At 40.8% G+C, this 16,566-nt stretch overlaps 1 protein-coding gene across 5 annotated transcripts in view; it reads right to left on the bottom strand.

Annotated features, from left to right (window-relative positions):
* Positions 1 to 16,566, bottom strand: part of LOC143284969 (paired box protein Pax-2a-like) — a 308,750-nt gene that overhangs the window by 82,162 nt on the left and 210,022 nt on the right. Inside the window, exon 1 of one of the 5 annotated variants that reach the window (XM_076592145.1) lies at positions 8,241 to 9,035. The exons of 3 other annotated variants lie outside the window; for them this stretch is intronic. In XM_076592145.1, coding sequence (XP_076448260.1) covers positions 8,241 to 8,430 — 190 coding nt within the window. In that variant the 5' untranslated portion in view covers positions 8,431 to 9,035. Of the gene's footprint in view, positions 1 to 8,240; positions 9,036 to 16,566 lie in introns of those variants that run through there. One more of the 5 variants, XM_076592152.1, reaches the window with a different exon arrangement.

Here is a 16,566-nt window from a genome sequence, read left to right as displayed (position 1 = left end):
TCCCGCATCCGAAAATAATGTTTCTGCTTCTCCAAGAGATGTGATATGAATGATACATTTAACACATACAGTTTATCTTACTTATTGTCATCATTATTTATCTATTTACTTACATACTTACTTAATTACTTCTTGCTTGTGTGTTAATTTATTTCATATAAACAAAGACGCTGCAAATGCGATCGTTGAAGGAATTCTTCGAGACACAATGAGAGAGAGAGAGAGGGAGAGAGAGAAAGAGAAAGAGAGAGAGAGAGAGAGAGAGAGAGAGGAGGGTGGAGGGTGGTCAGGAAGAAAGAGAGTTTAAAATAAGGCGCGTAAATGGACAGCGCTGGAAGAAATAACAAAGAGACTAAAAGAACACACACACACACACACACACACACACACACACACACACACACACACTCCCTTTCTCTCCCTCTCTCTCAGTTCACCCTTCACCCACAACAAACAACAACACACATTCACTGACTGCAGCAATCGCTGCAACAGAAACAAGAACGAGAGAGCGAATAAAGAATGAATGAAAAAAAAAGAAGAAAGAGAGAGAGAGAGAGTGTGTGTGTGCGTGTGCGTGTGTGTGTGTGTGTTGTGTGTGTGTGTGTGTGTATGTGTGTGTGTGTGTGTGTGTGTGTGTGTGTGACAAAGAGAGAGAGAGAGAGAGATAGAGAGAGACAGAGTGAGAGAGACAGAGAGACAGACAGAGAGAGAGAGAGAGAGAGAGAGAGAGAGAGAGAGAGCGGAGTTTGACACTCAGAAACTGCCTCCTTAGTTCCAGAACCAATGAATGACATCAAATAGACAAGCTTGTCAATAATGCAGAGTTTCACCATGGGAAGTAACGGAAGGCCTAAACAGCACAATTCGTAAGTGAAATGCAATATGAAAACACCGACGTAAACCTAATACATATTTCACAGTCTCAAATTTACATATGGCTTTTTATTTTATTTTTTTTATTTTATTTCATTTTATTTTTCGAAGTCAGTTATATGTGTGACACTGAAGTTTACCCGTTAAATTTTACATGTGACTTCCTCCATCTTATTTCTGAAGTTAGAAATATGTGTAACACTTAATGTTTACCCTTCTTTTCGTAATGAATCCATGTTTATATTACCAATATATTTTAATGCCTTGTGGCAAAGATAAACGAGATAATTATCTGAAACACTTCACCTAAACAACATATCATGGAGTGAAGGGAAGCAGGTTAGTAAACAACTGATTACAATTCTCATCATTATATAGATTGCACACTCGCGCATGTCTGTGTTAATAATCACCACACAATAATCCACACAAATAAATCGCAAAAAAAGGTGTAATGGCATGGTATTTCTGTGAGCTTCTGGAAGGATTTTTATTTTCAAGTTTGGTATCAAGACATGGAACCCCCCCCCCCCCCCAACCCCTCACAAAAAAAACCGGAACTCTAATATGCAGTGCATGTATGCCTGTGCATGTGTACATGTATATATATATATATATATATATATATATATATATATATATTGAGAGAGAGAGAGAATGAAATAGACAGTGGTATGTATATAGATGGTAATGTGATACAGATCATGCAAAAACGCACTGACAATAATTATGTAGCCTCTACGGCAATGTCACAATAACAATGTTACCCCGTAAAGGGGGGCAGACGAGATTGTGTAGACAATATCATGTACAAACAATTATCATTATCATCATTATGAGGGACAGAACTGATCCTCACTCATCTGAGACTGATGCATTATTACAATAATGACCAGGTTGGTGTTTACATTGGCACACTGTGCTTTGTTATGCAAAACTTGACACTTGAGAATGAATAAATAAATATTCAAAAAATCGAGTTCGGCACTTTTGTGTCTCAGATCACGAAGTTAAAAAAAAAAAAAAAAAAAAAAAAAGAAAAAAGAAAAAGAAGAAGAAAATTACAACGAGAAACAAAGGCAAAACCAGACAGCGTATTAAAAAAGGGATTCAAAACAAATGTTGGGAAAAAGAAGTGATCACCTCGGTTTGCATATAATAATTATGTACCATGCTCACAATACAACTATCGCGTTGTAAGAGAGGTAATTGAGGGATCAAGTACTTTAATCTGGTTTATTGTAATGCTTCACAGAATTTTTTAAAACTCTGTTTAAAATCTTAATTATTAAAAACAAACAAACAAAACCAACCAAACTTTTGATGATATTATATCTGATTGCCCTTATGTATCATAGCTGTACAGTAAGTACTGCAGTTAAAATAATTTTGATACCCTGGATATATATATATATATATATGTATATATAATCATATCACCTGCTGCATGACATAATGAAGATAAAATAAATTAATAAAACAAAGAGCAACAGTAATTAATACCAAATGAAAATAAGAATAAACAAAATAATAATTATGAACATTGACGTCTAATCTTATTTAGACAAGAACTCTAGCCACCACCACCACCCCGTCCCTGTAAGAAATAGTAATAAGAGAAGAAGAAGAAGAAGAAGAAGAAAGCTGAATACAGAAATCAACGGTGATATATTATCATTCCCTTTCCAGCCTCGGTAACTTGATACCAGCAAAAGAAAGACGTCTCTCTCTCTCTCTCTCTCTCTCTCTCTCTCTCCCCCCCCCCCTCTGTGTGTGTGTGTGTGTGTGTGCTTTTAATTTCGCCATCATGGTGTCTGTGTTTATGCACTTGGGGAGTGAACACACACACACACACACACACACACACACACACACACACACAGCGCCAGTCAGACTGACGTCTGCATGCGGAACAATACTCCGGGTATCATACATATCAGGAGAGAGAGAGAGAGAGAGAGAGAGAGAGAGATGGATGGATGGATGGATGGAGCAAGAGAGGGATTTGTAGAGTGATATGAATAATGAATTAATAAAAGAATATACACAGGATAAATACACAGAATAAACAAATAGACAAATAAATAGATAATCATATAAACAAACCAACAAATAAATGAATAAACAAAATGAATAAGCATATAAATAGATGATAAATAAAGAAACCAACGAACCAGCAAAACAATTAAATCATGAAATAAATCAAAACGTGTGATCAAATACTGAAATCAATGTAATTACTTGTCTGCTTCTTTACCGTGTTTGGTCCATAGTCTTTGACAGAACAATGTGATTAAAATAAAATAAACAAATTTAGAATGTATAATAAATGAATAACAAAGAAAGAAAGAAAGAAAGACCGAAAGAAATAAATTCGGAAAGAATGAATGAAAGAAAGGAAAAAACAACAACAACAATAAAAATAAATAAATAAATAAAAACAAAACAAAACAAGATTAACAAAGCATGACTAACATTTAACACAACAAAAATCAACTTCCTTATATTTATATGCATGTGTCATTATCTTTATTGTTTCATTTATTCAACTTTTTTTTCTGTCTCAGACTAAAAGCAAAATTGTTAACTGCAATTGTTATACTTTGAGTAAGACACTCACACACAAACAGCACTCAGTGCAAAAAAAAAAGGACTAAATAATGCAGAAAACCATCCAAAATCTCGGAAAATCGGGAGTACATGTGCAGTCAAGGAAATGTTTTTCGTTTTAAAAAAGGCACACAAAAAGGGGGAAATATTAGTAAATAAAAATAAACATAAATAATAAATAAAGAACATTTCATTTTACCATCTTTATGTGAGGAATGAATTAACTTTCAAAGCTGCAGCTGTAATCACATGCTTTATTTCGTTTCAGATATGAAACTAAAGTTTTACAAAACATACATTGCCACAAGACAAACTTCTTTGTTGTTTTGTTGACAATATGCCCACACAAACAAAAACACGGTTTCTCGAAAATATATTTCAATTAGACATAAACTTTGTTCTTGTAATCTCTGTCTGTCTGTATGTCTGCCTGTCTCTATGAAATATCCAAAAATCTTCTTCAGGAAGCAAACTGGCTCTCATTCTGTCATGATAGTATTTCTTTCTCCCTTCCCCGTTCACCCCCCCCCTCCAAACACAAAACAAAACAAGAACAACAGCAACAAACACAACACAAAACAAAACAACAACACAAAACAAAACAACAACAAGACTGACGTGGGAAAAAAAATGTTTGAAACACTAACGCGAAGCCTACTTCCTGTTCCCATTTTCGCTGCTCAATCTGCATCCCCATCCCCACCCCCATAACACACACACACACACACACACACACACACACACACACACACACACACACAGACAAACGAACACACACACACACACAACGAGAAGAGAGAGAGACAGAGACAGAGACAGAAAGAGACAGAGACAGAGACAGAGAGAGAGAGCGACAGAGACAGAGATAGAGAGAGAGAGAGGGAGAGAGTCGTCGGCCAAGCGAGTCGGGGTAGGGTTTCAACCCCTTGCTCTTCTAGCTGACAAGCAACGCATGACCAGCCGCCCCTAAAAAACAAAAAACAAAAAAGAAAAAAAAACCCACAAAACCCTCCTCCCCTCCCCTCCCCACACCCCTCACTCCTGTATTCCCTCCACCACTCGACACGGGGCGTACAGATAGGAAGCAAACCATTACATCTTTTTATTTTCTCTCCAGTCTACTCTCTCTCTCTCTCTCTCTCTCTCTCTGCTCTCCCCTCTCGCTTGGGAGGAAAGGAGAAGGTGGGGGGGAATGGGGGGGAGGGGGGTTTAGGGAGGGTTAGGGGGTGGAGGATGTAAAAGGAAAGCTGTCAACATAAAGCCGAGAGCAAAGCTTCCCCTTCACTCCCCCCCCCCCCCCCACCCCTCCGTCCTTTTTTCTAAGTATTTTTTTTCTTCCTAGTGTGTTGAAGGCCGCACGAAAAAAACAACAACAAAAAACAACAACCCCAAAACGTTTTCACACACACACACACACACACACACACACACACACACACACCACAACACAACACACACACACACTCTCTCTCTCTCTCAAACCCTGTTAATTTGGAGTCATGTGAACACGAACTTCTATCACACACACACACACACACAACACAACACAACACAACACAACACACACACACACACTCTCTCTCTCTCTCTCTCTCTCTCACTCTCAAACCTTGTTAATTTGGGTGTCATGTAAACACGAGCTTCTATCGTTGGTAAGTGAGACGTTGTTGCTTCATTCCCCCTTAACCCCTCTCCTCCTCCTCGCCCCTCCCCCCTTCCTCCTCCTCGCAAACAGATGCAAACTTGTGTTTGGGGGGTGAAGACATCATTTGTCAGAGTCTCCTCTCCCACGGCCTTGTTGAGAACATGAGACTGACGAATGAAGCGGCGGAAACGATCATATTCAAAACTGCGAGTGGGGAGCGTACTCCTTTACTTACTGACAGGGGGGGGGGGGGGGGGGGGGGGGGGGGGGAGCAGGGGGGAAATTAATTATGACTCCAGTGTGTGTGCTCCTCATGTGTGTGTGTGTGTGTGTGTGTGTGTGTGTGTGTGTGTGTGCGCGCGCACCCGCGTGTGTGTATGTATGTATGTATGTATGTATAGTAATGTTCATAATATTATAATAATTATAATAATAATTATCATTACACACACACATACACACACACACACACACATATATATATATATCTTTATATATATATATATATATATTATATATATATATATGTGTGTGTGTGTGTGAGAGAATATATATATATATATGTGTGTGTGTGTGTGTGTGTGTGTGTGTGTGTGTGTGTGTGTGATGTCATGTGTTATAGTAAATGAGTAAAATAAAGTTGGAAGGAACACTTTTTCATTAAAAATCTTAAATAAAAAAGCACACATTGACTAAAATTAATTCCCATGTTGCCTCAAAAAAAAAAAAAAAAAAAAAAAAAAAAAAAGAAAAAAAAGAAGAAAAAGGTAAAATGAAAAATAACAAAATAAAATTTATTATATTTTTCTGCATGCCGCGGCTGTTGAATATATATATATATATAATTTATATATGTATGAAAAATAAAATTGCAGTTGCAGGACACTCATTATTATTATTATTTATTGTTATCATTATTATTACATCTCAATAAAGCTCATCTTTTAGTAAAGGAACATTGACAAGACTTCCTTCGGACACAACATAACTGTTCAAATTGTCGGCACATGCTAGAGCAATATTTTTACAACAAAGATAATAATCATATTAATAACAAAAACAACAACAACAACAAAAAATCATCATAATAATAAAAAGAAGAACAAGAACAACAACAAGAACAATTATTGTTGTTATTATTATTACCATTCTTATTATGGCAACACATTGATAGTGGAATTGTTCCGTTTTGGATTGGAAAAGAAACACACACACACACACACTAACGATGTAGGAAAGAACGTGAACGGGGGCCAACTGTACAAAACACAGGCACACGGGAAAATGCTTTGGAATAAACCCATCCAAAGCAATATAAATAACATAAACAGATAACAAAATACGAATCATGCAACAGGCAAAATGGCCTGTAAAGCTTGACTAAAAACAAAACAAAACAAAGTGAAGTGAAAAAAGAGAAAAAGAAAAAAAGGACAATAAATAAATAAATAAATGAATAAATAAAGAGATAAATAAACAATCAATAAAGTAAAACAAAACAAAACAATGAAAACACGGAGACTATGAAATAGGAAGGCAGAATCAAATCAAAAGTGAACGAGCCCAAGAAAAACACATCACGAACAAACTCAATGCGAAGGAAAAGCTAGTTAGTGGTTCGGTAAATGATATCATTTCACCACAGATGTTGCAGTGGTAGAGGCGAATAAATTAAACTACACAAATTAATTAACCAACTGATAGCGGCTGCTAAAATTTCCTGTAACCAGTGATCGAATCATCAATGAAAAGGAGTAGACAGCACAAATTTATTTCATTTAAATTAATGAAGCTTTGTCATCATTATTAGCCGTTGCTTATTTACCATTGCGCTGTGCACTGGTGTGTGTGTGTGTGTGTGTGTGTGTGTTTTCAAATAATATAAATAAGTACATATCATGATAATTACACGAGAGTAATAATAAAAAAAAAAATCCAGAACTATCATTTTCGGGCAACAGAGAAAACGCGCAGAAATGAAAATAACCCGCATTGGTTTTGATCACTCGTCTGAGAGCCTGTCATTCATATCGATGCACAGGCTAAACATCGTATCTTTAAACCATCATTAATAATAATAGCTATCATGTTGTTGATGATACAGAACAAAGTGTTTATTAGCAAAATAATAATAAGGCAGATGGTAATAACAATAATATTAATGATAATAAGTAAAATAACAATTATTATTATCATTATTGTTAGAATTATTACAAATTATTTATTATTACATTTATTTCATTTATTTATTACAAATGAATAATGATAACAATAATGATAATGATAATTATAATAATCTATTTCATTTAATTTTTATTTCAAATAATTATTAGCATTGTTATTGGACTCCAAAAGAATTCAAACAGATACACTCTTCTCTTTCGCCCTGAAATTTAACGGATCAAATGCACGGAACTTTTCCGTAGCAAAAATTCAGTTCAGACTAAACCGAAGGTAAAATTTAGTTTGGACTGGGTGGAGAAGATAAAACAAATGTATCGCAAACAGTTCCATTCAGGCCCATGTCCCCGTTCCATGAGAAACGAACACCAATGTGATTTTGTATGATACAAAAACGAATAATAAATGATCACCGGTGGAAAAAATTATCAGCCCTCAAATAATATACTGAATATAGTAGGAGTAGTAGGAGTGATAGTAGTATCAGTAACAGCAGTAATACAAAAATCGCTGAAATCGTTGCTTTATCTATTGCATAAATTTCTGTTAATATAAAGTTCGCATTTGGATTGATAATCTTGAAATGGTGGACATGGTTTTAATCGAACCGATACGTGTGGTTTTCGTGAATGATTTTGTTTGTTTGTTTGTTAACTCTGAGAGAGGTAGGGAGAGGGGGAAATCGAGAGTGTGTGTACACTCGGAACATGATATTACACACACACACACACACACACACATGAGCGCGCACCGATTTTTTTTTCTTTTTCTTTTGTGCTACACCCCGAACACTTAACACACACACTAAGGCTCTCCGAACCTCACCGACAACAGATATTAGCTTAAAAAAACCCCAAACAACAATGAAAAAACATATATGTTCCTGTAGTGATGCAATGACCGTGCGGGTCGTTGGCCGTGTACTCACTCTTACACGATTGGTAGAAGTCCACCATGTTGAGGGCGGCGGTGGCGTGGTGGTGGTGGCCCGGGTGGTAGCGGTAGGCCGCCCCGAGGTCCATCCCCGGGGGCAGCCTCTGGGCCGGGTGGCCGTGAGACGAACGCAGGTCCTCGCAGCCCCGGGGCCCCGGGGGGAGCATGGTGTCCCAGGGCGCCATGGGGTGGGGGGCCGCGGGGGCGGTGCAGGGGGGCGTCCAGTGGTGCAGGGTCAGGGAGGAACTCCCCCCTCCCTGAGGGCGGGACTCACAGGACAGAATTTTGACGGCTGGTGGTGTTGAGGGAGGTCCTCTCCTCCTCCTCCTTTAGGAACCTGGTTGGTGCGTGGGGTGGGTGGTCGTTGGGGTCGGCGGTTTGAGCTGTTTGGGTTTTTGTTGTTGTTGTTGGTGGTGGTTGTGTTTTTCCCGAAGGTATTGGTCACGTTGTATGAGGTCTTGGCATTGTATCCAAAAACTGTCTCAACTGACTGGAGTTTGTTTTTGTTTCCTTTTTTTGTTTGTTTCTTCTTTCCTTTATGCCGAACCATATATTATATTTTGTTGTTTTATTTTATCAGCGAGAGGTTGACAGCTGGTGCCAAGTCTAGGATTATCAAACAATTTGTAGAAAATATTTACACAAAGATTTGATTTATACTGAAGCAGTCAATTTACAATTAAAACAAAAAACCCATCAAATCTCGCAACATGAGAACATTCAAACACCTTTATGGCTCTAGATTCCTCCTTTGAACTGCAGTCCCATAAAAACCCAAGCCGGCTGTAGTAGTCACCAGTATTTTTTTTTTTTTTTTAATAAATGTAATAAAGACAACATCTGATCATTACAAACCAACCTTAATTTTTGTTCTCCACTCTCTCTCTTTTTTTCTTTTTTACCACCCGAAAGTTAATCTCATTTGTAATCGACACGATACTTATTCACATCTTCCAGTCACAAACAATACGCTGGAACGGCGGGATCAAAGCTGTCGCCTCAGCCTGACAGGGTACACTGTCGTAAAACGGGTGGCGGGGGCCGTAGGTTCCGCTGTGGTGGTGTTGCCAGAGCCCCGAGGGAACATCTGTTTTTCTTTCTTTCCTCTGATCCCCCTACTACCTGGGACAGCCGCGGAGGGAGGGAAGGAGTGAGGGAGGGGCGGGGGCCTTCAGTGGCCCGTGTCGTCACAGACAAATCACCACACTTGAACACGGGGAGGAACAGGCACTCAACTGGAGCGTTTACTTTTCGGGGGATAGTGAGAGATAGAGAAAGGGTCGTTAGTACCCCCCCTTCACCTCCTGCCCGGAGAGGTCTTGTCGCTGTGCTGAGGGTGTTTTACTCCTCCATCTCCCCTCCCCTGGGGGTGTAGGTGTGGAAGTTCAAGTGGCGCGGCGCCCGACACTGGAGACGAGAAGGAAGAAGCGAACAAAGTCTCTATCCCTTTACCAAGTTAGTTCTGCTCTTCAGTCTCTCTCTGTGTATGCACAAGTGTAACCAGTCTCCAAGACAGAATCAGTCCTCAATTAAACACTCTGAAGACGATCTGCCATGTTGCACGTTTGGAATAAGTAGAAATCTTGTACAAGTAAGTCGATGTCTGCTGAGATTCCTGGTGAAAATCTCGTAAAAGATAAGATCAATCTTGTTTTGTGACTTCAAAAATAATTGCTGGATATTTGATACATTTCGTCCGGCTTTATCAAGGGTCGGGGAAAATGTCAGTTCAGTTTTATATCTTTTCTTTTCTTTTTTTCTTCTTTTTTTTTTCAGTCAGGAAAATTATGATTTCAGTTCAACTTCCACCTTGCCGCCTTCTCTGTCGATTTTTCTTAATGTAGGTTTTTTAACGACTGAAGGAAGTCAAGCACGTGTGCAAGCAAAACCCGATCCTGGAGGTATCCTATCTCCGGGGCTAGAGGCAACTTTATTGAGGTCGCCGGCTGTGCAACGAGCTGTCGCGGGACCTCTCCTCTCCGACCGTCCTCGCTTGGCTGCCTCGTTCCACGTAGTGAGCCGTCAGCTGAGGGGCCGCTGGTTGGGTGCGCGGAGGACGTATCAGTTTTCAGCGGTGAAAACAGCCCCGCTTTGATCTTCCCACCCCCAAACTCCAAACAGAACCAGATCCCGTTTCACAATCCAGTAGCACTCACTGAACGGGGTAGGGTACCTACGATGAACGACCGATCGAACGAACGACCAAGTCGGGTTAGGTAGCAGAGACCCGGTCCTGGCTTTTACTCGTGTAACGAACAGCCCTGCGGACGTCTCAGTCACCACGGCGTGGATTAAATTCGACCCAAAGAAAAAAAAACTTGTCTCACGTGGGATAGTTCGTTAGTTGGTTGGTTGGCTGCCTTGCCGCCTTTCTTTCCTCCCAAGCAGTCCCGATGTCCAGTATTGGAGTCAGGCGGTGGTTTCCCGAAGCGCTGTGAGCACCAGTGTCCAGCCACAGCCAAGGCGCGGGGCAGGGCCAAGCCGGCAGCCTGTGACTCGCATGTTTTAAAAGGAGAAAACCGTGGACTTGTGAGCGCGGCCGGGGAGAGGTGCAGAGAGAGAGGGTGATAGACTGATAGAATATTTGTCACCCGAAGCAAGGCAGCGGGCATAAATCGCCTGCCGCCGACGATTTACCAGCCCACTGGCTCTCCCAGCTCTCTCCTCGATAGCCCCACAGGCTTTCCCCCGCCCTCCACTCCTCCCCCTCCCTTTCACCCTCCGCCGTTGCTCCATTGATTTTCCGCGGGCAGACGAAGCCCACTGTCCATAAAAGGACATCACGTGACCCGCGGCAGCTGTCAATCATCCGGAACGTGGTCGATGGCCCTCTCAGTGTGTTTATGTGCTGTTTACGATCGGTTGGCTGCGTTGTGAGCAAAGCGACAAATGCCAAAACTTGCGCGCTGCACGCCACACTGCATTACATCCCCAGAAAATGGCAGGAAGGGGAAAATCTGATTTTTGTTCTCTTTTGGAAATAAACCCGCGACGCAGTGAAGAAACTAAAAACACGAGGGGGGTATTTATCATCATGTGAAACTCCGTGGCCTCTTGTATCAGTAAGATAATCTGAATCAAGAAGATATACACTGGATTGGCTGATACTTCTCATATCAGAATGAGTTATGAAATGCGACAGAAACCCAACAAAATTAATCAGGAAACGCTGACCTTCATAACTCTCTCCCTCTCCTCTCTCTCTGCTCAAATTTAACACGGCTGGCTTCAACGTTCATGATTATGCACCATGACGCTGTGTCAGACAATCATGAGTTTGGACGCGTTTTGATAAATTCATAAGAAAAACAACAACTTCAAGTGTGTGTGTGTGTGTGTGTGTGTGTGTGTGTGTGTGTGTGTGTGTGTGTGTGTGTGTGTAAGGCATGTTTCGTGCTTTTTGATGTGACGACACACATTTGTTATCTGTACCACTGCCTCGTATGTCTTCATCCGTTGTTAAAGTGTATCATTACCTTTGAAGTATTTTATGTGTATTGTTTCGTGGGACACGCTGCACTATTATGGGGTGTTTGCGGCATATAAGAACTATATTATTATTATCATTATCATTATTATTATTATAATTATTATCATCATCACTGTCTTTATTCAAGTGATACGACTGCTAAACAGCCGTATGCAGATATTCAGTATGCTTTGAGAACAGTACTTTACCAGTACGGCGTGGGCTACATATATGCATTACTACAGTGTGGGATACATATATGCATTACTACTGTGTGGGATACATATATGCATTACTACTGTGTGGGATACATATATCTATTAATACAGTGTGGGATACATATATGCATTACTACAGTGTGGGATACATATATGCATTACTACTGTGTGGGCTACATATATCTATTACTACAGTGTGGGCTACATATATCTATTAATACAGTGTGGGCTACATACATCTACCAACAAGTCTTTCATCTCTGTGAATCAGTGTGCGTGCGTGTGAATTACTGCCGTGAAAGTGCTTTAATCTGCCTCTGCATAATGCTAAGATTCAGCGCCATATAAACACATTATCATAACAACAACAACGACAACGACGACGACAACAACAACAACATCAATATCAACATCATCATCATGACCATTACAACTGCGAATACTATTACTTTTATCATCATTTTTGATATTATATACCACTATTGTTATCCTCATTATTGTTATTATCATTATTATTATCATATTATTATTATTATTCTTAACAAGACGTTTTCATCCTCCCATTCTCCTAATCTCTCACAACAGGGGAAGGAACGGTGAATCAGTTCACACAGGGTGAATTTTTGGAGTAACTTGGAGCAAAAGAGAATCAAACTTTCCTCACGCATTCATTTTTCTTTTCTTTTCTATTTTTTTTTTTTGTCATAAAGTGCAGATCTTACAGCCATCTATTTCTTTTCTCTTCTCGTCCCCCCCCCCCCGCCTCCCCTTTTCCTCTCAATTGTTCCTCCCTTGTTTAAAGTTGTCGAGAATATTTTCTCTGTTTTCTTTTTGTTGTTGTTGTTGTTGTTGTCCAAGCTATATCCAACAATTGCCTAAAGTTTTTTTTATATCTTATTTCCTGTGTCATATTAGGTGCTAACATAGACAGACAGATAGATAGAGATAGATAGCTAGCTAGCTAGCTAGCTAGATAGCTAGATAGATAGATAGAGAGAGAGAGAGAGAGAGAGAGAGAGAGAGAGAGGACAGACAAACTTATCACATCTATTGAAGTTGAGTTATATTGTCACTCGTTCGTATGCCACCGAAACTTCACACAAGAAAATGATTTTTTTCGCCATTGTTGAAAGCTTTCCATCTCTCTCTCTCTCTCTCTCTCTCTCTCTCTGTGTGTGGGTGGTAGGTAATAAGGATGGCGTTGTTAGAGAAGAGCGGAATTTAGACTAAATCTACATTTTCGATGCGACCATTTAATTTCTTCCTGTATTATTTTTCTTTTTAGAAGCAGTCTTGCTCACTTCAAAGAGTGGAATAAAAAGAGCATGCATTTGTAGTCATAAAAACGATTGCGCGCATGCGTACACACACACACACACACACACACACACACACACACCACGTGTATGCACCATGCAGTCTTGTGGGCGTTTCTCCTTTCCCCATGCCACTGGGTCCAAAAACAATTGGTACTATTCTTGTTGCCGTGAAGTTCGCGTGATGGGCCATATTAAATTTTGTAAAACATAGAACCAGTTGAAAAACCTACATGCAGGCAAGAACACTTTTCAGAAGAAAAAGAATTTATTAACTGTGTTTGACTATTTCGCTTTTCTTCTTGATTTTTATTGTGATTTTTTGTTGATGTCTCTGTGTTTGATTAATAAGGCGATCCAGTATTATCCGTAACTGTTCCATTCGCATTTTATAATTCGTGACCTACATCAATGGTACAGGATTCAATAATGGAAGATACCAATTAATCAGTCGATTTTTGTATCCATCTGAATCGTTCTTCTTAACTCGAGTTTATTTCAGTTCTTTCTTTCAAGAGAGACAAACTAAAAAAAAACAAAAACAAAAAAAAAACCCAACAGCAACAACAACAAACACGACAACTTTAAAAAAGAAGCAAGAAGTTTCCCTTAACTTGGAAATATCTGACACTGGATTGCCACTGAAGTCAGCGTCAAGTGAGGCGAATGAAAAATGAAACCCGAGTATCGGCCCCATAAAAAGATGTTGATGGTCTTTCCAATAAAAAGTGGTGGGGAAGAAGTTTCTCAAGACATTCATCACATCTTTAACGACGCGGATGAAATGTGAACCTCCCTTTAAAAAAAGAAAAAAAAAAAAAGAAAAGAAAAGAAAAATGGAAAAAGAAAGAAAGAAAGGAGAGGAAGAAAAAAGTCCCACCCTGTTCAATGTCCCATGCACGGCGCTTTCAACTTTCATAAATTCGCTTCAGCGCCCACCACAACTAATCTGTCCCTGTAAGCATAAACATGGCTTAATGAGTTCCAATGCTGTCGATGATTAGACCAAAGGCCTCTCCCCTCTCCTCTTGTCTCCATCTCTTTCTCGATGTCTCCGTCTCTTTCTCCCTCTGTCTCCTCCCCTCCCCCAACTTCTCCGGTTCCTGTCCTGAGGGAAGGACTCCGGGCTCTTCTCTCCCAACAATCCCCTCTTCCTGCCAAAGCCGACAGCTTAAACGCCCTCCCCCTTTGCTGCAGGGCCAAGTGAAGCGACAAAGCCAGTGACGCGGCCACTGACCACTGTCAGTCACTGTCATTGGGCCCCCGGCCACGGGTCAGTGTCCAGCTAATTAGTGGCCGTTTGGCTGATTAGTTGTCAGCGGCAAACTCCGGCAGCGAGGCAGGAGGCATGAAGACGCGTCGGTCACAGAGGTGACGCGAGTATATACCCCCGATGATTGGGGCTACAAAAGGCAGGAAGGAAGGAAGACAAGGAGGAAAAACAGCATCATCAGCTTACGCCGGCCGCCAGGAGGTGTTGTACAAGCAGTTAATTACGGCCTCTTGAAGGTGGGATTGACAAACGGAGGAAGAAAGGGAGAGGAACGATAACAACTCCAAGGCTGGAAGTGTACTCCAAGAGTGCTGGCGACTTCTTGTACACGATCTTCCATCCGTTCATCTCTTGATGATGACGGTCTGACGGCGTTCACAAAGGGCGGTCCATTTCCACCCGTGCCCCCCTCTACTTACACACGTGTCACACAGACAGACAGACAGAGAGGGAGAGAGAGAGAGAGAGAGAGAGAGAGAGAGAGAGGAACTCAGAACTCAAAACGTAACAGAAAGAGAGCGAAAGACGTTAGAGAGAGAGAGAGAGAGAGAGAGAGAGCGAGCGAGAGAGGAACTCAAAACGTTAGAGACACAGAGAGAGCGAGAAGAACTCATAACTAAAAATCTGAGAGAGAGAGAGAGAGAGGGAGGAGAGGTCTTCATGCTCTAACTTTCGCTGACAAAATGCAACGACTGCAAGACATTTCAACAATATTTATAGAAATAACACTAAAATTACCTGACAGACAAACACACACATAAGCATGCATACACACACATACCTGCGTGCGTACGCACGCACACACACACACACAAACACACGTACGCACCAAACACGATGTAATTCATCATGCAATCACACGTTTCACATATTTTTACCTTTTTTCCACACACACGCGTAACACTACAACACTACACTAACACTACACAAACATGGTTTTAATCGCATGCTAATACGACATTCTACAATAGAATCGGGAGAAAAAGCAAAACGAAAGGAAAACAACAACAAACAAACACTGCACTAATCTTTCTTTGTCTCTCTCTCTAAAAACGCGAACGGATCATTTTTTAATGAATCGCGATACCCAATATAGTGGATGATATAGCACACTGTAGGAAAAAACCAAAACAAACACAACAACTTTCAATCACACAATGACAGCCACGGTGACACTGAAGCCAGAGCTCGGTGTCACAGCTGGGCTGTGAAACAAGTTCCTGACGAGTCGCCCGTGCTAACTAGTTGCCTGAGGTAAACTGAGCGCCTGCCACAATTTCGCCGTAAGCCCCCCCCCCCCCCCCACCCCCCAGGTTTCGGCGAAAAGAGGAAAGAGGAATTGGTTTTTTAGCTGGTTGAGTTCTGGCAGGATGGTGGTGGTGTATCAGTGGTGACAATAACGTTTCATTCAAAGCCCAGTTGTAAGGTGTTTTTTTTGTGTGTGTGGGTTTGTTTTTTTTGTTTTTTTTTTGTAACACAACATACACTCTGGCCATGTGGCCTCTCAAGACAACAGGATGTTCACACTCTGCCGTCCTCGGGCTGTGAATGTCGTAATCGTCAGGCATCTACATGCAGGTGGTCAGTCTGGGCTGGTTTGGGTTGTATGCCAACCATCTCAGCAGCGCTAACTTTGTTTTTTCTTTGCGTTAAGAATTATCCAAAGTCTTCGCAAATTCCATCGGCCCAGAAAAACTCTTAACGCTAAGCAAAATTTAGCGCTGCCAGGTTCGCTCGTGCCCCCATGTCCAGCGCTAGCTTAGGTTTGCGTTGAGGAATGTCCTGCTTTTGCTTTTTGCGCTGTTCGCTTAGTTTAAGGATTTCACCAAGTCTACGATATAATTCCATAACTTTGCAAGCGCTGTTAAGATTGCATTGGAAGTAGTGCTAAGTCTGCATAATGCTCAGAATTTACCCCTGGGTCTATGCTACCCCTCCCACCCCTTCTCTCTCTCTCTCTCTCTCACAGACAGACAGACATGGGAGATTGGGTGCGTGCGTGTGCACCCATGTGTGTGTATCTACGTGTGTGTGTGTGTGTGTGT

Source organism: Babylonia areolata, chromosome 1 (genome assembly GCF_041734735.1).
Source record: "Babylonia areolata isolate BAREFJ2019XMU chromosome 1, ASM4173473v1, whole genome shotgun sequence".
In the NCBI taxonomy this organism is placed as follows: Eukaryota; Metazoa; Mollusca; class Gastropoda; order Neogastropoda; family Buccinidae; genus Babylonia; species Babylonia areolata.
Note: the sequence above shows the minus strand (reverse complement) of the source record. Positions and strands in the feature narration are given on the sequence as shown.